Below are 22,500 nucleotides of genomic sequence, written 5' to 3' on the forward strand. Positions count from 1 at the left end.
TGCACTCTTCCATTTGAATGTTTTGCTTTCTTTCTTTTTTTTTTTTTTTGTTTGCATGCTTTGCATTTAGGTGGGCTTGTGATTGTTCTTAATAGTTTATCATCATCCAAATAAGTTGTAGTACCTAGTACTGTGAAAAGCACTGGTTCTAATTCAAGCTACTTTTGATGTGAAGAAGCAAGAAGGACACCCTGTGGCAAAATCTGGAACACTCGGTTTTCCTGCAAATGCTAGATTGATAGAAGCTTTTGCAAATGCATGTGGCTATGCATTAATATTTATCCAGGCTGTCATAAATGATTTCACATCATAGTGTTGGGGAACATGGTGCTTGTGGCAAAAACTTTAAAGTTTAATTATAATATATAATTTTTATGCAGAGAAGGCAAATGTCAGGACTTCTTTATTTTGAGTTAACTTCTGGTCATTTTTAAAAAGCAGAGCAACTGCTTATATTATCCTGGAGTATTTCACAACATGCAATGATTCAACATTTTATTATGTGGAAGGTTAAAACATGAGTGAGAAAGTTTGCTACTAGAACTATTGTTTATATGTTCATATCACTCTTGATTTCTTTGCCACTGGTGGCCAATTAGGATTTTTTGTTTTTCCCATACATTTTATTTGAATACTTCTAAAAGAAGATATATGCTTTTAAAATTACTTTGAAGAGCATCTTAAAAGCTATCTTATACCCTCTCCATTTCACTAGGCTGCCTTGGCAGAGAGCAGTTTACCTTTGCTAAGTAACCCTGGACTGATCAATAATGCATCCAGTGGCCTCCTGCAGGCAGTCCATGAAGACCTCAATGGTTCCCTGGACCACATCGACAGCAATGGGAACAGCAGTCCGGGCTGCTCACCTCAGCCACACATGTAAGTTGGTAAACAGACTCCCTAAGGGGAAGAAAATGTATTCATATGCTTCTAAAATTTATTTTTTTTTTCTAAAGTAAAAAAGTACAAGTTGAAGTGAAGGTAAATTGTATTGTGCTCATAAGATGAAAAAAATGTACCCAAATCAGCTTTAATGCATCTTATAGATTCTCTCAAACATCCTGTATTATTGTTCTAGCAGTCCTCCACAAATTCTTACTACTAGTAACATTCTCTGGGCATAGTGTCTAAGATGAATCTATGTCTTATGGGTCATTATCACAGTTTGGTTTGTGTGGTGCAATAAGAATATTCATGATAGAATAAGTTATCATAATTTTTACTACTATTACAGGACTCTAAACCATTTATGAACTGTAGTCAAGACATTGCCCATTTTTATAAACCGTAAAATGCAAAGTTTAACTGTTACCCACAGTTTACATAGAAGCTAGTAAAGTGTAACTTTTTGCCTGTCTTATAAATCAGTGTAATTACATATTCAACTTTAATTACTGGTGCGTCTGTATTGGCAAGGTTTATATGTTATATTTTATGCAAGACTACGGTTCCTATTAATATTTAGCAGCTAACTATATCATTAATTACTCTAAAATCTTTCTCCTACCATCTTTTTAATGGAGCTGAGAGAGTGGAAGTATTAAAAATTGATGTATTGTGGATTTCAGAAATGTGTATGACACTTTTAAAAATGCCTGATCTTATTCAATAGTGTCAAGAATATCAGTTTCTTGTTTACTGAAAAGTACTGACCCTGGTAGATCCTGGAATTTCAGGGAAAAATATTAGAATCTGAATAATGAAATGTACACACCATTCAGTGGTCGGGATGAGTTGTAACTTATGTCCATATCTCCTACAATTAAGCATAATATAAGTCTAACTTCAAGTTCGTGATGTAGGATTAGTCCTTTCTCTCACTGATATTTCCTTCCTCTTTTGATTTATTTATTTTTGCATTAAATATCTGGTCAAAGACACGACAGAGAAATACAAAATATGATCTTTTCATGTGACCATTTAATATTGTTTTTGTTGACTTTTTAAAAACATTTTCATTCTATTTGACATATTAATGTCTCTAAGATCATATGCTTAATTGCTCTTTAGCACCTTTACTCTATCACCTTTGTGCAAAACAGACTGTGAACCTTAATGTGTTTCATCAGGTTCCAAACCATTACTTTTCCAAAATGGAAAAATTTGTCTTTTGGAAGTGTCTTTAGATGTATTAAATAATACAAAAGGAGTAATAAAACTCGAAGTAAAAAGAACATGAATATATGCTCTTGAGAGTAGCAGTACTCTAAAACAAGGGAAGTGAGCAATCAGACAAAAGTTTTTATATCCCTGCTTTATCCTATCAGCCATGCAGTGGGTAGCTGGAGGCCTTTTACTTTCAGCAGTTCTCCTGAGTATGCTAATGCTCACTCCCTGTACAAAATGCTAAAACAATAAAACTTTAAAGAGCAAACAAGAGTTAGATCCTGTTTTCCTCCTTTAGAAAAAGCCCTATTTCAGAGAAATGAAAGACATTTAAAATAGACATGTGCAGTAACCATGGTGCACCTCCCCTTGCTCCTGTGCAGTAGGCAGAGGTCGTGGCAAACCACATGCAGAAAATAAGTAAAGAAATACTTTCTTTAGGTAATTGTCCAGTGCTAGGAAGATTAAAATAAAAAAATTAATGATTTAATAAAATAGTTTATTAAATACTATATTTTAAAACCTGAAATAATAATTGGGCTAAGTTATGGCATTGTTAGATTAGTAGTATTTTTCATTTGGCAATTGCTATTTCAGATTTTTCATTTTATTATTAATTTAATTAAACTTTAATCATGAAATATCTCAGAGAAATAATAGTATGTGTAAAACAATATATAAAAATTGTATATTTAATGCCTGATGTACTGCTGCTCTGGGTTTATAAAATTTAAATGTTCATAGTTAATACATCATACATTTTATGCTTATATGAGTTAGTGTATATGAAAAAAATGTTTATTTATATCTTCTGAAGATAAAAAGAAAGGTTTCTTGGCTCATTGGAAATAGATTTCAGAAAAGAAAATTAGAGAGAGCCCAAATCTTGTCTTGGTCTAAGTAACATAAATTAAAATCAAATTCTTAATTAACTTGCAAAATATTGAGTCAACATTCATTCTTTCACTCTGTTTCTGCTATTATCATTAACTTTTTGTATGTTAAGTGTCAAATATTTATGGAACATCAGTTCAGTGTTCTGTATCTTCATCTGTATAGTTTCAAGATGCTTGTACTTAAATAATCTTAAGCCATTTTGTGTGCATTATGAGGCAAAGAAAAAATATTGATCAAATTCTCTGAGTTCAAATTAGTTGCATATAATTAAATACAGTTCAAAAGTACTTTGGAAATTAAACAGAAGTGAAAAACTGTGATGGAACATTTAAATAGCATATATTTATGTCCTGAAATGAAATCATGGTACATGTCTTACAGGATGTTTGTTCTACTGATAGAATTAAAAACATGGTCAATAGTCAGTAGTGATAGTCAATAAATAGTCATAGTCAATACTCTGTTGACTATGGTGGTTTCAGTGCATGGGCTCTGGTGCCAGATTGTCAGCATTCCAGTTCCAGATTCCTAATTTAATAGCTAAATAGAAGTGAGCAAGTTACTTAACCTTTCTTTCCTCAGTTTTCTCAGCTGAAAATGAGGTAAGTAGTAGAACTTACCTCATAAGATTCTTACAGATGAAATGAGTGCCTGGATAATACTAATTGCTCTTTGTGCCCCATGGTCCTGTGTTCCTAGGTGCTGACTTACGTTACTTCTTGTAATATGCCATTGTTACTACAAATGAAACTATAAACAGTACAAACATGTTTTGCGTTTAGTGTTTTAATATCTTTTCATGCAGTCCATAAATTTGTGGTCCGTTTTCTAGGTAATCCCTTTCCTTTCTACCTCCTCTTATAATTCAGGAAGTTAACAGATTAATAGCAGTGAAACAATATGACAGAGGAATTTATAATAGGGAGCATATTACTCAGAGTCAGTAGATTAATGGATTTTTGAGATAAGAAAATGTTATCCGAAGTTGTAGGCAATGAACAGTTCAAACAGGGAGAACAGTCCTAACCCAGAATCAGAATTCATGATATGTGCCTAGAAAAGAGGGAGAAATAGGTTTTATAGAAATTGAAATGCATAAAGAGAAATAGATTTGAGAATACATGAAGGTGATGCCTGACTATGCACTCACATTTAGTCAGTGACTTAAATATCAAACCATGATGTTTTAGTTAATGAGTTTGTTAATGTTATGAACTTGAGTTTGATACAATGAAAGTTATACAATAAGAAATGTAATCATCTGAAATTGTACTGAAAGAGTCATGACTTATAGAAGTTATGTATAGTAAGATATTCTGGATATTCTGGAGGAACTGGAAGCAGAAGATTAATACTTGCAGAATAGAGTATCTGGCTTAAGTATAAGACTTGAAGTGGAAAACAGTTGAAACAAGAAGTGCTATGAAAAGAAATGCCAACTAAATAACTGACTTAAAGCTGGGGATAAAGAGGAAAATGAGGGAAAATCATAGCCACTCTAAAAGCCCACAAAGAAACAGAGGACACACCAAGGAGAGGCTCAAAGAGGGAAAATAATGGGTTCAGAATTTTAACTGTGGAATCAAAGTACTTAAATATTCTTAGGTCTTAATATTCAACTCCATTATAGTAAAATTCCACGTGGTTGAAAATGGACGTATACACCTGAGTTTGGTAGGAAAGATGTTATGAAGAATTAGGAACATTGAATCAAAGAGAACTAGTGCTTTTTATAAATTACTTTTGCAGAGCACGAGACTCTAGATTATCATCCAGATTTTACACTATATTTTAATACTTGCCTTTCATTTCAGTTTTTGCTTTTACAGAGCCCTGAATGAAAGCTTTTGCTAAGCTTGTGAATTTACTTTGTTGTATACTATTTGCCTTTCTTCCTTTTTTTTTTTTTATCTGCCTCTCCTCCACTTTTTTCTGTGTAAACTCCACCTTTTCTTACTATACTGGTCCTACTTCCAAAGAGGCTTTCAGAGTAATTTTTCTGTGAGGACCTGTACTTTGCTCCACAATTCCAGGAGACTTACTTGTTCCTTACACCATTATTTGGAATTAACACGTGTGTGTCTTGGCAAACAAGAATTCATCCATACCTGCATGCTCATTTTGCGGACATCCATAACTTAATGGTGTGTCCCTTAAGAACAGACAATGTTTTGGGCACACTATATTATATGAAAGCCCTAACACATTCTAGTATACTGAGTAAGTGTTCAATAAAGGTATGATACTGAATATGAAGAATCAAATTGGAGATGACAGGTAATTAGAAAGATTTTGAATTCACATAGTAAAGACCCACAAGAATAAAATCCATGATTCTCCCAGAATTCTGAAAAAGGAAGAACAAGGGAGATTTTTAGGAAAAACAACTAAACATAACGTCTGTCTCTTTTTAATTTTTTTTTTATTTGTTCTTTTTAGTTGTATATGACTGTGAATGTATTTTGACATACATACATGGAATATAACTTTCCATTTTAGTGGTTGTGTATGATATGGTTGTTTATTCATATATGAACACAGGGATATTATGTTCGATTCATTCTACTGTCTTTCGTATTCCCATTCCCCTCCCTCATAATGTTCTTCTTTATGAGAGACTAAGATATTTTTCTAGACATTGATACAATATGATTTTAAGTTTCAGTTTTAATTATTTAATTAATATGCATTCTGTAATTGTTCAAATTTATGTGAATAGGACTTAGCAGGTCCTCTGACTTCAGTTGTGATTATCCTACCAGACGTTGTTAAATTTTATCTATTTCATTTAAAATGAATTAAAAGAAAAAAAAGTTATTGAAATCTTTCAATACAAATGTCAGTTGAATGTTTAAGAGGATTTTAGGAAAAAGTTGGAAAGGTTAAATCCAGGTGGCATTGTATACATAGTAGTTTTTGAAACTTGTTTGACTCTTCAATCAGCTACTTGATGCTTCAAAATGAATACCTGATTTTTTTAATCTTTATTTTCTGCTGCTCTTCAGAGTTGCAGAATTATTCATTTGTCTAAACTAAAGGAAACTTCTTTTAAGAATCTGAGCTGTGTATCATTGTAATTTACAACACTCCTCCCACTTGTACCTCTACACCTGTTATTCCCTATTGTCCAGTTTTTTTCAGAGTTCCTAAGAATAAGGATTAAAATTTCTTTCATTCTTCCTATTTTATGTAGACATTTACTTCTTTAAAAAGTATTTAAAGTTAGAATCCATGTTGTGTTTAGGTGGATATAATTTAAACTTATTTTCTTCTCCCATGTGTTAAGTGGGTGAAAATAGGAGAAAACATTTGGACTAGACCTGCAAAGTGAACTCACACTAAAACAATCAGTCCAGTCCCTTGCTCCTTCCTAATCTGAGGTTAAAAAGAGGAGTTTAATGATAAACCCACCATCTTCAGCTCAGCTCTGTTTCTTTTTATGAAGCAATGGTTTCTCCTCACTCTCAGTAAGTTGGCTCAGGTTTGCCTTCTTACATCGCTTGTAAAATGTTAAATGAGATTCTCATTTTATATTTCCAAATTTTGTTTCTAGAGATCAAAATGAATGTTCTTCCAAGCTGGTTTTGTATTGAGGCCTTTGCGCACAGAGCCTCCCATTGGCATGCTGTCCTCCTTCTGATTATTAGAGTCTCCTACTGTTGAGCTTTTAGATCGTCTCTTATGTGTCATTCCCTAAGCCTCCATGTCATTTCAGAGTTCTACTTGCTAAATATTCTATATGAGTTACAAGTGATGATTATTTTTTTCTTATTATTAAGGCAAATAGTTAAAGTCTGAGTTGATGATCTTCTGTAGAGAATGTTATGATGCTGTGTGTAAGAGTAGAAGGTAAATTTGTTGGGTCCTTAGAAGCCAAATCTTTAGGGTAAGGAAATAAAAGGCATCATAGAAAAGGAGCAGTGTAGTACTTTTTCAGTATTGCAATCGAGATAATATCTATCATCGATTTGATCAGTGTGTTGAAGGCATGTTCTACAGGCCCACAAACTTTCTGTATACCACATGTCCCAGGCATCTTGGCAATATCCTTTGCTTCTTGAGTGTCTCAGTAACAAAGTAATTCCAAAATTATGCTTTAACCTCTCTGGTCAATAATAGTCTGCCCCCAAAGGCAGCTAAAAGTGACTATGAGACTCTATTTTTGTAAAATAGGACTGAAAATCTAAACTGTGAATTGTCATAAAACATAGTGAAAATAAAATATAATATTACCTTTCTTGCTTCTAGTCTCATTGACTGCCTTAAAATTTAAAGTGCTGTTTGCAGGCACATGTAGAATTTGCAGATCCTACACCTTTGGTTGGTGATATTTTATATAAAATCCCTACAGATCTTAGATCTCTCTCTGTGGACAAAAGCATTAGAAATTGGCGTGGCTCTGTGTTTCAGAGGAAAGCAGTTGAAAGTGACTGACAACTTGAGCAAGTGGAATGCTCTCTCTCTTATTGTTTTCATTCCTGTTAAGCCTGTACTATTTTTGCTGATGTTTTGGATCATTATGTGGCGTTATGAAGTTCTAAACATAAAAGCAGTCTTTGGCCTCACATATGTTGTCACAGATTTTCTCATTAACACTTTTCCAGTTACCTTTAATTTATTTTTTTTTCTCCCCCTAACCTTTCTGGGCCTTTTATAATTTTTCTTCTGATTTAATTCCATTTTTATTTAATCTCTAAACTTTTTCATTAACTTTGCTAGTTAGCTTTGAGATCGCTTTGCAAAGTGATTGTACAGAGCTTACGATGATGCTAGCTCTTTATCGTCTCGTCCCTTTTTTAAAGTGCTACAAGTGTGGATCAGTAGCTGCTGTTCTTTTTTACATTATTCCAGTCCCCATATGTGGCACTTACAACTCATTCTAGTTCCTCTTAATAAAAAGATCCTCCCAGAGGTACAGTACCTTCAGCTAAAATGTGTTATATCCCCACCGTGCCAATTGTAGAAATTTGTGGGTTCCTATAGGGTTTTGAAGGATTTTTATAGAACTATACAGATGCTATGTGACATCCGTGGTGTGAAATCCCACAATTTAGGCAAAGTGTGTCAGACAACTTTAGCTGACAGTATTGTAGCTCACTGCTTCTGTTTTATATCTAAAGAAGCTACTTTGTTAGAACACACATCTTCATTTACACTGACATTAGTTGAGCCTTAGAAATTTCCTGCCTCTGAGGGTCAAAGCATAGTTTGACTAAATTGTTAAAGAATGAATATTGTATTCATTTTTCTACTTCTGTGGATATTTTACATATGCATATGGAATTTTGACTTCAGCTTTTGAGACAGGGCTTGAGAAGTGGACATATATTTGACAACTTTGGCAGGATTTCAAGTTTACCATTCATTATACTTGAACATTTTGACACCAGTAAACACAGTAAGCACAGGATTTGTAAGTATTCCATAAGTAGCTTCTATCATTAGGATATAATTAATTTACCTAAGCATTAGTATAATTTATATAGGCAACAGATGATCAACTAGCTTAACATAACTTGTGAAAATTTCCATTCTTTACTTTAGTCTTCATCTTTGAAGACCAAAAATGGAGTGATATCCCCAAGACACTTAAACGCATAAGATTAGGAATCATGGGTCACACAATATTATCTTACTACAGATAAAATTATGCTTGCAAAAGTGAATCTAAGACCACTTTTGTTAATTAGCAAACCAGAGAAGGGGGTAATGCACTAGATTTAGATTAACAGGTATATATTGTTTTTACTTCCAACTCCATTCTCATATTTAGAACTGAGTTAACCAGGCATAGTTCAGGAGAAAACTACAATTTGAATCAGTCCTGTGATTTCATCTGAGCAAAGTAATCCAACAGAAGAGCCAGTCTCAGAGTTAGATAGACATAGTGACATGAACCATACATAACTGGTAGAAAACAGTCTCTATAAAGATATCCCACGAGAGAGCTTCACCAAGAGCCAGCTGTGAGTGGGCAGTGTCTAACTGGGGCAGGGTGGTAAGTAGTCACAGGTAACAGTACAGAAGAATAGATGAGCCACATCCGAGAGGGATAGGTGTAGCATAGAGACCAACTTAGGACATTGAGAGGAAGATCTTCAAGTTGTCAAACAGAATTAGACAGACACTGGGACATATACCCATCCCCTTACTGACTGAAACTTGGTCCAAGGAACAAGGCAGAAACACAATGAGGCAGAATATGGAATGGTACCAATTGTACTAAGTGAACAATAAGCTTGAGTCTGAGATTGTGAGCAATACATTTGCACTCATTAATGATCAAAGTAGTTGCATTTTTGTTTTTAATCCATTATAGCTGTTTTGGTCACAGCTATCAATTTTATAAACTCCAAAAGTATGGTAAATTTTAAAGAATTTTCTTGTGTTTTAATCTTTTTTAATTGATGCTGCAGCAAAACTGTCTGAAATCATTTGGCAGTAAACTCTTAAATCGTGTAAAATCCAATTGTTAAACAGTGTTGCATAAATTTGAATAAATTTCAATATAATGTTGAAAGCAAGTTCAGGAAGTTAGAAAAATTTTGTTATAGATTATATGCATGCAATTACAAAATGATGTTATATAACCTTAACCCACATTTATGTTATATTTCTTAGAATTTTTATCAACTTTAAGTGAAATTTTGAAACTCTACTTCAGAGTCCAATCTATAAGATGTTAGAATTATAAACTGTATCATTAAGAATGAAATATGAGTTGGGCATGGTGACACATGCCTGTAATCTCAGCAGCTCCAGAGGCTGAGATAGGAGGACAGGGAGTTCAAAGTCAGCCTTAGCAAAAGTGAGGTGCTAAGCAACTAAGTGAGACCATGTCTCTAAACAAAATTCAAAATAGGGCTGGGGATGTGGTTCTGTGTGTGAGTGCCCCTGAGTTTAATCCCCAGTAGACCCCCCACTCCAAAAATATATGAAATATGGGCCAAATTTAGTGGCTCATGCCTGTAATCCCAAGTACTCTGAGAATGTTGAGGCAGGAGGATCACAAATTCATGGCTAGCCTGGGAAGCTTAGTGAGAACAAGTCTTAAAAAATAAAATGAAATAAAGTAAAATAAAATAAAGAACTCTGCAGATATGACTCAGTGGTATAACCTCATGTGTTCAATCACTAGTATTGCAAAAAACAAGGATGGCAATATTAATTAGAAAGGAAAGGGAAGTTTTTGTTATAAGTATGTGAAAATAATATCCCTTTGCAATCAAAAACTAAATGGCTGCACTTTTTAAAAAAAAAAAAAAGCTAGAATATAGGAGAATAAGATTTACTAAATATAATAAGATTGATGTTGCATCCTGGCTTTAAAGTGAAAATTAAAATTTATTTTTCTGTGTATTTCTAGCCAGGGAGAAAAGGTATGGGGAATTTAGTAGGGCATTTTCTACTGCTACCCTGGAAAAAGCAAACCACACATGCACAGATGGAGTAAGGTATTGTCCGCTCACTCCAAGATGTGAACCATCTTTTCATGGTTCCCCATTTCTTCAAGAAGGAGTATTTTCCTTTTCATCAAAGGATAAGAGGAAGAATTTTGTTTCTGTAGAACTGGAATGAAGATCCTGACCACCGTCCTGGTGGTAGCAGTTCTGTTATATTCATTCAGCTTAGCACTAAGATCAATGCATCCAACACCAGCATTTTTGTGTCGGATGTATTTTAATCTGCAAAAGAGTGAAAGAACTTGAGAGAGAAGAATGTGGGGAAAACTTGAACTATGTTAATATGGATCTAGTTGATAAAATGAACACTAGTTTTTCATTCCTGGCTGTTTATAATTATATCTTTATTCGATTCTAAAAAGAATTAAATATTTCCCCCATATGCTTAAATTTATACTGTAAAATCTAAATTTTAGTAGGAAACTCTCTCATTTCACCAGAATAAAATCTTAAATAGCATGATATAATTTCTTCAAAACCTTTTAAATACCTTAAATTATTCACATTAGCCTAAGATCAGTTCTCATTTAAAAAAAAATAACAAAATGTTTTCTTTTGAAAGTTAGCTTTTCCATTTAAAACCTTAATATCACTATTATTATTAGCTTACTTCTGTGATGTGTTAAGTAAACTAAAATCTTCCTAAACAGAAGAACAAAATTTTCCTCTAGAAAATACATAGGTTTTAAGAAACACAAATTGTTTCTCATTTTATCCTGACTTCATACAAATGGGGGATAACTATAAACTTGCCATTTTTATGAATTTACCATCAAATTTTAAATATAATTATATAATTTCCTTTTAGTTTATAAAAGGAAATGAGTGAAATTGAATATCTACAATCTCCATTTTTCATATGATCTTTAAATGATGAACGTCAATTATTTTTACCAATTCTCCTATGAAACTTCATCTTAAAAAAAACAAAAAAAAACCCACTTAAACTGCTTTTTCTCTTTGCCATGATTATGTCTTCCAAGGTATCAGTGACTAGCAGTTATTTATGCAAAGGAAACAGAATGACAGCTGAGATTCATGAAAATAAATCTTTCTATCCTAAAGAATTCTGTGCTCGTATTCTGGAATTCTTTTTATATTTTCAAAACAATACTTATGGAGTAAACATGAGGGTTTTGCCATTGAACAAATAGAAGTAATTGAATGGAACTATATTCAAATGTATATGAAATTGAGACTCAAAATGTTCATAATATACATTGATTATTTTAAATGCTTAGATGACAATAGTTATTATCATTCAACAGCCTGGTGCCAAGTACTAAATTAAAAATGTGGATAGTTAATTAAAAGAAAATCTCATCTTGTCCTGGAATTTCCTTTTAACTATAAAAATGTTGATATAATTTTGTGAAATAGTGAAGACCTATGAAAATCAATGAAAGCATATGCCCATAGCAATACTCAGTCTATTTTGATATTTTGAAACAATATGATATAAATAAGAGAAAAAGGAGAATTTGTATGACTATGAGCATTTTGTTTTGGACTTAATATATACAGTGCAAGTTAAAGGTAAAAAATACAAACTAAACTTAGTAGATGTAAGGATCAAGACAATTTAAAATCAAGTAAAAAATTCTATGTAGTAAACTGGGTGGGCAATAAGATATGTGGTTTACAGCTTACATGTACTTCACTACATTCAGTAACTTTCTTGGAGTACATATGCATAAATTCATTTTACTGGATTCAGATTGCTGAATTGGGATAAATAACATCCAGTCAGCTTTTGTAATAATATTAAGGCATCAGAGCCCTAATGCTGTTTTCAAGTATACCATTTTGAGTATTGAGGAATAGCATATTTTATAACAGTGATCTATAGTTGCTGATAGAAGTATGTTCTATCCTTCTGGTGTGCTAGGAAGAGGAAAAGGTTAAAAATTATCTGTGTAGGAATTTTAAATAGATGTATGATATTTCTTTATAAAAAAGAGGTTTATTGCTATTTTAAGAGGTATACTATGTTAAATGTTCTGTAAATGTCCTCAAATAAATAGAATTATATGAAGAAAGGGTATAAGGTTTTATGAGTGAACCACATAAAAGCATTCCTACTGTAAGCTAACATTTAGTTTTGACTTGTCTTTGATAAAACTAACTTTACATTGCTTGAAATTGCCCATATTGTAGACATGGTCCATAAATTATAAGTTTTTATTTATAGAATTTGTTGACATTTGTCATAAAATTAAAGACTTGAAATTTTTATCATTAGTTTTATAGTATTCTCCATGCCCCTTCCCCCCAAGTCCTGGGGATTGAACCCAGTAGTTTGCACATATAAGGTAAGTATTCTGCCACTGAGTTACATCCTGAGCCCTAGCTTCATTGTATTAATAAACATCACATTTCTAAATAGGCCTGATCAAATTTGCATTGTACCATTGAGTTCCCCATAAATGATGACAATATATAAATATTTTATTTTATTTTATTTATTTTTTATTGCAGTGCCAGAGATTGAATCCAGAGTCTTATGCAAATATAAATATTTTAATCCTCATATTTGGTAATATCTAAGTAAGAAAAGAGGAGAACACACTGTTGCCATTCTATAATCTAATATCTATTGACTTATATGTATTTTGTTCATCTCTGTTTGGGAAAACTTTTTTTATAATATTTTCTTATTCCAAAGAAAAACAGCAATAGTTTTTATAGGACCTTTTATTTAGTCTTAAGTAAGGAGAAAGTGGATACAATTTACATTACTTCAGGGGATTTACTGTGTGACCACAATCTAAAAAGATAAACTTTCCCGTTGTAATTCGACACTTTGCTTTAGGGTGCAGGCAGACATTAACATTTCTTCTACCTTCATTGATGCCTTAGGTCCTTATAAATTTCACAACAAAAGAAGCAACACATTTCTTGAGGCAATAAATCAGTGTATTAATGTAGCTAGTCCTCTGCAGTTTGGGCAGAGGACTAGCTACATTACAGTACATACTGTTACTGAGGATGGCAATAAATAAAACTGAAAGATTAACTGGAATATAAATTTCAACAGTCATTTGTTGAATAAACATATATAGAGAACCTACTATGTGCAACATACTCTACTAGATACCATGGTAGATGATCTGTACATATACAGAGGTTATAATCTCATAGAGGGATAAATACATGGTGATGGTAGAAACCAAACCAAAGGGGTGCAAAGAGTTGCAAACAGATAGCAAAGTCAAAAATGTAAGTGTGCACATGCACACAGGGAATCAAAACAATTTCATGAAGGGTATGACTTTTGGGAAGGCTGAATATGAAACAATTTTTAATTGAACTTCATGAAATTACTGATATTTGATATTGTTTTTTTGCCCATAAAAACAGAAAATCTTAAGTGTTTCAACCTAGTACAAGGCAGAGACCAGGAAAGAGAAGACGGAGTGAGAGGATATGAGCCAAGGTGACAAAAGCAGGATCTCATTCAGAAGCATTCAGACAAGAGCTAATAGCTCCTAGAGAGGAATTCCTGCAGGAGGAGATTGTGTGGGAGTTTGGAAACCACATATTGAAGTTGATTAATCTTCAAATTAATGTTGTAGAAGAACGTCTAAAAACTTCACCATTTATTTAGAAATGCTTAGCAAGACTCAGGGGTGTATGTTACCTACTTTGAAAAAGCTTACTTCTTACCAAGCCCTGGTGTGTTATTGCACAGCAGGGTGATTATAGATAATGATAACATACTGTATATTTCAAAAAGCTGAAAGAAAGGATTTTGAATGTGTTCACCATAAAGAAATGGTAAATGAGCAGATAGACATGTTTAACCTGTTTTAAATGTTACACAATGTATGCATGTATTGGAACATCACGTTATTCCATAAATACATAATTGTATGTCTTTATCAGTTAAAATATATTTAACTTTAATCTTAAAAAATTAAAAAATGAAATAAAAAGGCTTACTTCTCTTTTGTTAGTCTTCTCTGGAAATGGATGTTTTGTTTTGTTTTGTTTTTTGTTTTTTGTTTTTTAGAAAATAGCAGCACTTTTAGATCCCTTTCTCTGAATTGTGTTTTAAAATATATTTTTCTTTAAAATGACAGAGGAACACAGGCTAAAAATTACAAGTAAATAAAATTTCCAGAGACCAATTATCAATATTCTTTTGATTGTCACCACTACTAGTATCTGGTGAAATTCATTTTCAGTATCTTCCTATCTTCACTTCCTAATATACAAGCTTTCTAATATTTGCTCCACTATCTCCTTGAATGATTAAAGATAACAAATATGAAAATTGATCAAAATTGCTTAAGAGTTCTGAAAAATCATGAAGTTTTAAATTTCATTATTTTTGATCTGGATATAGGACCTCCTGTCTCCTTGAATATAAAAAGGAAGTATTTCACGTGCATATAAATTTAAGAGCAATAAATTGAAGAGCCTTTTACTCCTCAGCCTCTATCTAACTTCTCCCTTCTCCCACATTTCTACTCCTGCTGCCTGGCGCAGCCTTCATTACCTTGCTGTGCTTTCTAGTACCCTCCCAACCACTTTCACTTTTTTTCACTTTTCCACGCTTGGTTTTTACACTTTGCAAAATAATCCTCTTGCATCTTCTGTCTTTTCATTCCCCAGTTCAGAAGCTATCGATAGCCCTTCAGCTGAAAGAGAATAAATGTATACTTGGTAAAATGCAGCTCACCACTGTTCATCGGCTGACCTTGTTTCCCTTCACTTTTGTTGTTGTTGTTGCTTACCAAACTTCTTTCCCCTTGACCCCCATGCACTCTCAGGGTTCCCAAAACACATCTAAGAGTTGCCACTTCTCCCATTTCCACTCAAAATGTCCTTTCTCTCCTGTAGTGAAGATTTCCTGCATTTACAAGCTTACCTGAAGTAGCACCTCCCTCCATACAACGTTTGTGAACCACAGAGTCAGAATTTATCTCCCCTTTCCACTTTCTCTACTATGGCATCAGTCTGTTTGTCTTGTATCAGAGTCACTTGTGTGTACGTTTTCCCCTATTACATTAAAAACTGTGAGAACAGGAACCATTGTCCATATTTGCCCTCACCCAGTGATTTTCACATCCTGTCTATTGGATAGGATGGAATTATTTTTTTTTCCTTTCACTTCTAACAAAAAGTAACTTTTATCTTTATAGGAGTACTTCCATTTCAGTTACTGACTTCGTACTTCTGTCGGGAGATAATAACAGACATTATGTCTCCATCACTAAATGCGTCTTTTCCTACAATCATTTAGAGAAGTTCAAAGCATCTTTCTAATTGTCCCAAATATAAATTATATCAGATTAGGAGGTGGCTATGCACCTTTGAGCAGGAAGCATAAATTATTTCTTTTCTCAAGTAAATAGGTCACACAAAAAAGGAATAGAAAAGGATTAGAAGTTGAGTTTAAAGTTTCCTTGTTCATGGACATAATCATTTTTAGAGCATTCACAATGAATTACTGTATTCCATTTTGAAGAAATATCCGTGATTTACTGAAATGTATAAAGTAATTTTAAAAGAAAAATTGAACACTGATATTCACTTAAAGAAATGTGACATATTTACCAGGTTTGAAAGAACTACTGAAGTTGTCACTGAGGTAGATCTATTTATCTTCCACCAGTGCCTGTCTGTGCAGTGTGTCCTCTTGTGAAGTCTGTGCTCTCATGTCTGTCATGATAAAAATACCTGGCATACAGTATGTGCCCAGTAAATAAATAAGTGGCTGGGGAGATCATCTAGTCCAGAACCGTCACACTCCTGCCTTGAGATAAATAAAGATAGGCTTACTTAAGGTTCTTTATTCAAAAATGTCAAAGATAAGACAGTAAAAATCCATTAATCCAATTAGTTCTTTTCTATGTATTAAGTTTTTTTTTCTTTCTTTCTTTTAAGTCTTTAAACTGAGTCATTCAAATGTTATCATCCAATTTCATTCCTGAAACAACTAATTCTATTTGTTGGAGGCAGCTGTTGCTTTGTTTACTATTAAGGGCTCCAACAAGTTTAGTGGGCAGACCCCTCTGTCCTGAAGCTGAAGGCAGTAGTGCAGAATTTCCACATCAGCAGGGAAATGACATGATGAGTGTCTGCACCGTCCACAGAGAGATGTGTCCACCTAAAGTTGCTATTGCCTGCCTTTTTAGGAATTCCATTAGGATAATACATGTATTTTAATGCTGTTGTAGCATTGAGATTCTTAGAGACAAATAACCTCTCCCAGTGGTTAACTCCTCCTCTATCATTTAATTGCTACTTCTCCTAAGACACTTATAGCTGGCAAAATTGTTGTTTACTGAGCACTTATCTCTCCCGTACTAAACTAAAAGTTCTCTGGTAGTATTAAAAATTCAAGGTATTTTTGTATAAGAGATACTTTTTAGTAAAAAGTAAATAACATTTTTTTTTGTAAAATTGATGATTGGTAGAGAAGATAGTGGTAATATGTTATTGTTTTTTCTTGTCAAAATGAGATCAATGCTTTACTTTTTACCTCATTTTTTTTTTGCATTGATGCTTTTTCTACATCGTTGGATTGATGTATTTTACATTGATTTTCTTAACAAATGTGTATTATCAGAACTTCATAAGCCCTGATACACATAATAAATATGATGCAATCTTGGGCCATTCAGTGCATGTATGTTAATGATTTTAAAGACAAGCTATTGATGAGGCCCCAGATGGATGACCCAGGAGAATAAATGTGGACATTCTGTATACAAAGACTTTCAGTGATGGCCCTTCCACTTTGAAATTTACTTTCTGTGTGACTTTAAAATTATTTGAGAAATGACCTGAGCTTTTGGCTTAGTGTTTTAGTAATCAGGCATGTGCTGATAAATAATCCCTTTATCAATAGTACTATGTTGTGTTATTTTGTTTCTTTTATTACTATTACCTTAAATATTCTTTTAAGGAGATCTAGCTAAGTCTTACTTTATGCTAACACATAATATCTGTGGTGTGGCACATAGTCTTTGTTTTGACTTTTCTGATGATAAAATCTCATTTTGGGGAGAGGGACTAAAATACTTTAGAGCAACCTAAGTTGTTCATACACTGTTTCAAAATTTATTCACGTATTTATACCACATCTTATTCCACAGAAGATATGAGCTTATAATTATATTACTATATAATTATATCATTGTGTGAGGTTATAAACGATCACGTATGACACAGGCACTATAATTGTTGTGTGTGTTTATGATCTTTTATCCCTCATCACAGTTGTGGAAGGTAGATTTTTTTTTACCATGCTCTATGAATAAAGAAATGGGGAACAGAGAGGTAAATAAGCTTACCAAGATTGCACAGCTAGTAGGAAAAGAGTCCAGAGCTTCAAACCCAAGCATTTCATTCTCAAAACCCACTGTGTCTTAAATGTTATGTTCTTAACTGCTTAACCACTGCTTCATGACTAAAAATTATTAATGAGGTAACCAAATATTCAGGATTACTTTTTGCTACACTTACAAGTTAATCAAAATACTAACTACATAAAATTTATTGTGCTAAATTATACTGTTATCATTAAAAACCTTTTGATAATTCTGAGAAGAGGATCTACATAATGAAGAATTGGTGAGCCTGGAAGAGAGAGAGTCTATTTAGAGCCTGGAAGAGAGAGAGTCTATTTAAGGCAATTCTTTTATTTTGTTAAAACTGATAGGGACTTTTCTATGATGGGAGCATTTTTTTTTCCTAGCAGAAAACATGATTACCCTGTAGTGATAATAATGCATGGTATCTTGAAGAATTTGGAAAAAAATGACACTATAGACAATGTTTTCTTAAGGAATTAATTACATGACTATCAAATCCTGTATTGGGGGCAAGAAGAGAAAGACATTGCTAATTGTCAAAAAAGAGACTAATTCTCTATTCACCCTGTAATCCACAAAAGATCTGCAGTTTCACTGTATTCCATTTCTTCTAAATTGGCATATAATATGCAAATTAAAACATGGAACACTTTGAGTCCCTCAAGTGAGAGAACTGATAATATGAAATGATAACACACTAATAGCATGAGAAAATCATAATAAAATTATATGTTTGTTGAAAAGAAAGTCACCAATCAATAAGATAGATACTGTAACTTTTTTAAAAAAAAATATTTTTTAGTTGTTGATGGACCTTTATTTTATTTATTTGTATGTGGTGCTGAGAATCGAACCCAGTGCCTCATGCATGCTAGGCAAGCTCGCTAACACTGAGCTACAACCCCAACCCCGATACTGTTACTTCTAAGAAGTTTTATTCTCTGCGATTCTCAACTCTCTCTTGTGACTTTCTATTTCTTTTTAGACATCATATTGGTGGTCAGATCTTTTAACTATTGAGCATTGGTAATTGTTGACTTTGGTTTAGTTTATTTTAGTAGCTGTAAGGGAAAATGTTTGCTTGCCCCCTTTCATCTATGATATCTTCTTCACCGATTCTGAATGGAGAGTACTACAAGAATACTAAATTCTGGGGAGAAATTTTCTCTTTTAGAGTTAGTACAATTGAGGCTCTAAATGACTTGATGGTACATAATATATGCAGTCAACCTGAATTGACTGCTTGCTGTACGTGGAGGTGTCCTGAACTGTAAAGGTCATAATCTAGTCAGCACAACAGGATGCACCTACCAGAGGAAAAGCTGAGTGAGGAAAGTACAGCAGTGTGGGACAGAAGGCACAGCAAGGTTGCAGGAAGTGCTCTGAGGCCAGCACCTGTGCACATCCAGGCTTTGCCTACCTTCAGACACTTGGAGCGTCACTAGTTTTCTGATCTGCAAAACAGGAATGTGGAATAAAAGTCTTTATCTTTGAGACATTTTTAGGATTCAAAGTTTCTGTTGTTTTGAGTCCAGAATGATCAGTAAAAAAATGCACTAGAGGTTCCAAGTAGAAGATCAGAACAAGTTGGGCAGGTCAAAGTGTTTGGGAGTCAGTATTTATGAATTGGCCCTAAATAGTAGATAGAGTGTGAATATGTAGGATAGAGGGTAGCGGGAAATGCTGAGGCCTGTATGTATATATGTGCAGAGTCAATAGCGGAAACACCAAGTCAGCATGAAAAATGGTTTGTAATAGGAATTGAGCACAATGTTTTGAGGATGGTGATTTGAGTCTGGAATGGAAGTTATTATTCAGAAATACTGTTGTGCATAGGTGAGTCAAGGCCAGGAATTGAGAGTGGCTGAAGTGTATTGTCTTAATTCTGTCTCAATCCCCTAAGTCTACCATATTTTAGTACTGGGCATGAAATAAGATGAAATGAAGCCCTTGCATATTAAAATTTCCTGAGAATACAACGGAACATACCCTTATAGTTATCCTTTTAGAAAAATTGTTCTCTAGATGCTTTTGTTTTCACGGTACACCTCACTTTTATTCCTCTTTATTATGAACTTGAAACTTTCCTACAAGGTTCTTTATCACAGTAAAACTCAGAAACGTAAACTGAGAAAAACCAGATAAACATGATATTACATATTACATATTACATCCTTTTACTCAAAGTATTGGCTGGTTCAGTGAAACATTTAGTCAAAGTGGTTTTTGAGTTCAGCCAGTAATTTTTTTTTTCAGTCACCACAGTTGCAGTTGTGTTTAAAACAGTCCTTGCAATCAGCTTTTACTGCTCAAGGCCTTTGCCACGCTGAAGTCACTTTTGGTGCACGTGCGGCACACTCGCACACACAGATCTTATCCTTTCCCAGTGGCACACGTTTGCCTACCTGCACATTTAGAACAGGAGATTATGAAACAGAATAGAGGGACTGCGTAAGTTCTTTCAAAGTTTTAATGGTACTAAGACACACAGACCACTGCATAAGAGGTCAAATCTTTAGCTAGAATTAAAGGATGCCCCAAATCATGTAAAGTGGCTTGAGAGCCACCCACTAGAACTGTGCTCAACATCTATGTATACATCTTAACAGTTGCTCAATATCTGTTTAGAAATATTCAGCTATTTAATTTTAAAAGTTTTAAATATTCACAGGTCATTCGTGAGACTTACTTAGAAAAAGGTAATGTTATATTAACCTTAGGAGTTTATTCTAATTATTTCCAGTACTTAGAGTTTAGCTTTCACTAAAATGTTCTGAATTCCAAATTGAACTGAGAAAATCTAAAATTATCAATTCAACTTATAACTATTATTAAATCAAAATGTCATTTTTTATAAAAGTCATTAAATGAATATGAACTTTCTCAAGTAATCTCATTAGAACATTTCATTTGTATATTTTAGAGGGTACTTTGGGAATATTAACATTGGATTTAATAAATGTTTAAAATTCTAGACGTGTCTACATGATACTGTAATAGCTATTTGGCTCATCAGTCCTTTTACTCAAAGTATTGGCTGGTTCAGTGAAACATTTAGTCAAAGTGGTTTTTGAGTTCAGCCAGTAATTTTTTTTTTCAGTCACCACAGTTGCAGTTGTGTTTAAAACAGTCCTTGCAATCAGCTTTTACTGCTCAAGGCCTTTGCCACGCTGAAGTCACTTTTGGTGCACGTGCGGCACACTCGCACACACAGATCTTATCCTTTCCCAGTGGCACACGTTTGCCTACCTGCACATTTTGAATTTCAACTAAGGTGTCTTTTACTGAGATCAAACTGTTTATTAATCACACACGATAGTATCATCACATTGGTCATGTGCGTACAGCGCTCTATAAGGTATTCTTTAATTCATAACATTAATTATTACAGGAACTTTGGTTTTACTTTATAATTTGTCATACAGGACAATAAATAGTGCTTTGGAGACTTCAAACTACAATCATTTTCCTTACATCAGTAGTACAATGCTGTAGATTTAATACAACTTTTTTTGACACGTAAAATGTAAGCACCGTAACTTCAGTTTCATTAAATGTCCATGACAAACTCTCTTCTTGGCTTTTTATTTGTATTGGCGACAATATAATTTCATGATTTACCCCACAGTGTGCAATAATGGCCCTATAATGGCCACTTCCCATAGTCTCTAACCTATCCCTAGGGAGTAATCTGTACAGAGAATTGAGAGATTAAAGCTGATAGTCACTTGATACATTTGGGACATTTTAGTGTTCTTTGCCCATGCATGGAAAATGTCAGAATACTTTTCTAGAAACAGTCACCCCAGAATTGGCTTTCCTGACTGGCTTTTACATATTTTTCTTTATACCTACATACCTCACTAATAGCAGTTACAGTGTTCTGAAATCTCATTCAACACCACTCACTTTTAAAGGAATCAATTCAGTTTCTAAGGAAGAGACTAACGGCTAAAGCAACTGAACCGTCCAACCCTTCTTGCCCCCAGGTAACCTAATAAGGTTTAGGAATATCAAAAGGAAGATGATATTTTTAATTAAACCAAAATATTACTGAACCATATAAAACTAGAGATAAAATAAACTAATCAGAATTTTATAGTCCTTTTTGTTTTGTCTAAATATTTTTTGATATATATGATGATATATTCATATACTTATATAAGTATTTATTTTTTAGGTCCTGGGAATTTAATCCAGGGGCACTGTGTCACTGAGCTACATCCCTGACCATTTTTATTTTGTTATTTTGAAACAAATTCTTACTATTTTGCCCAGGCTGGGCTTGAACTTGGCAATCCTCCTGCTTCAGCCTCCTGAGTTTGTGAGATTATAGGAGTGGGCCACTGCACCTAGCTATATAATAATGAAATAAAGAAATAATGAAATAAAGTTTTCAAATAGTCAGTTTTTCTTAAGTTATAGTCTACAATGTTTGAAGTTATAACTTGAGTCTTTATGCTGATAATATTCAGTTTGTTAAAATCCCCTACAGAAATAACAAAGTAAATGTTCTTTTGATTTAGTCTAATATTCACTTTGACTTTTGACCTCAGTTTCAAATGTTGTCTGTTTCTTATCACTAGGAATATATGTTTTATGTTTTCATTTTTCAACATTGATAGACATTTTATTCTATTTTTAACTTAAGAATGTATCTCTGGGTGAGGTTGTGGGAGAAAAAGGTATACCCAGTCTTTGTTGGCAGA

The 22,500-nt window shown here is 33.4% G+C and overlaps 1 protein-coding gene across 14 annotated transcripts in view; it reads left to right on the forward strand.

The window, feature by feature from the left end:
- Foxp2 (forkhead box P2) overlaps positions 1–22,500 on the forward strand; it is a 547,259-nt gene that overhangs the window by 516,807 nt on the left and 7,952 nt on the right. For 13 of the 14 annotated variants that reach the window (XM_058572107.1, XM_058572108.1, XM_058572106.1 and 10 more), the window contains one exon: positions 716–879. In XM_058572107.1, the coding sequence (XP_058428090.1) occupies positions 716–879 (164 nt within the window). Of the gene's footprint in view, positions 1–715; positions 880–13,826; positions 14,403–22,500 lie in introns of those variants that run through there. The other variant, XM_058572115.1, reaches the window with a different exon arrangement.

The sequence above is a fragment of the Marmota monax genome, unplaced genomic scaffold (assembly GCF_021218885.2).
Source record: "Marmota monax isolate L192 unplaced genomic scaffold, Marmota_monax_Labrador192_F-V1.1 WCK01_AAM20220418_F8-fsc00027, whole genome shotgun sequence".
NCBI classification, from domain to species: Eukaryota; Metazoa; Chordata; class Mammalia; order Rodentia; family Sciuridae; genus Marmota; species Marmota monax.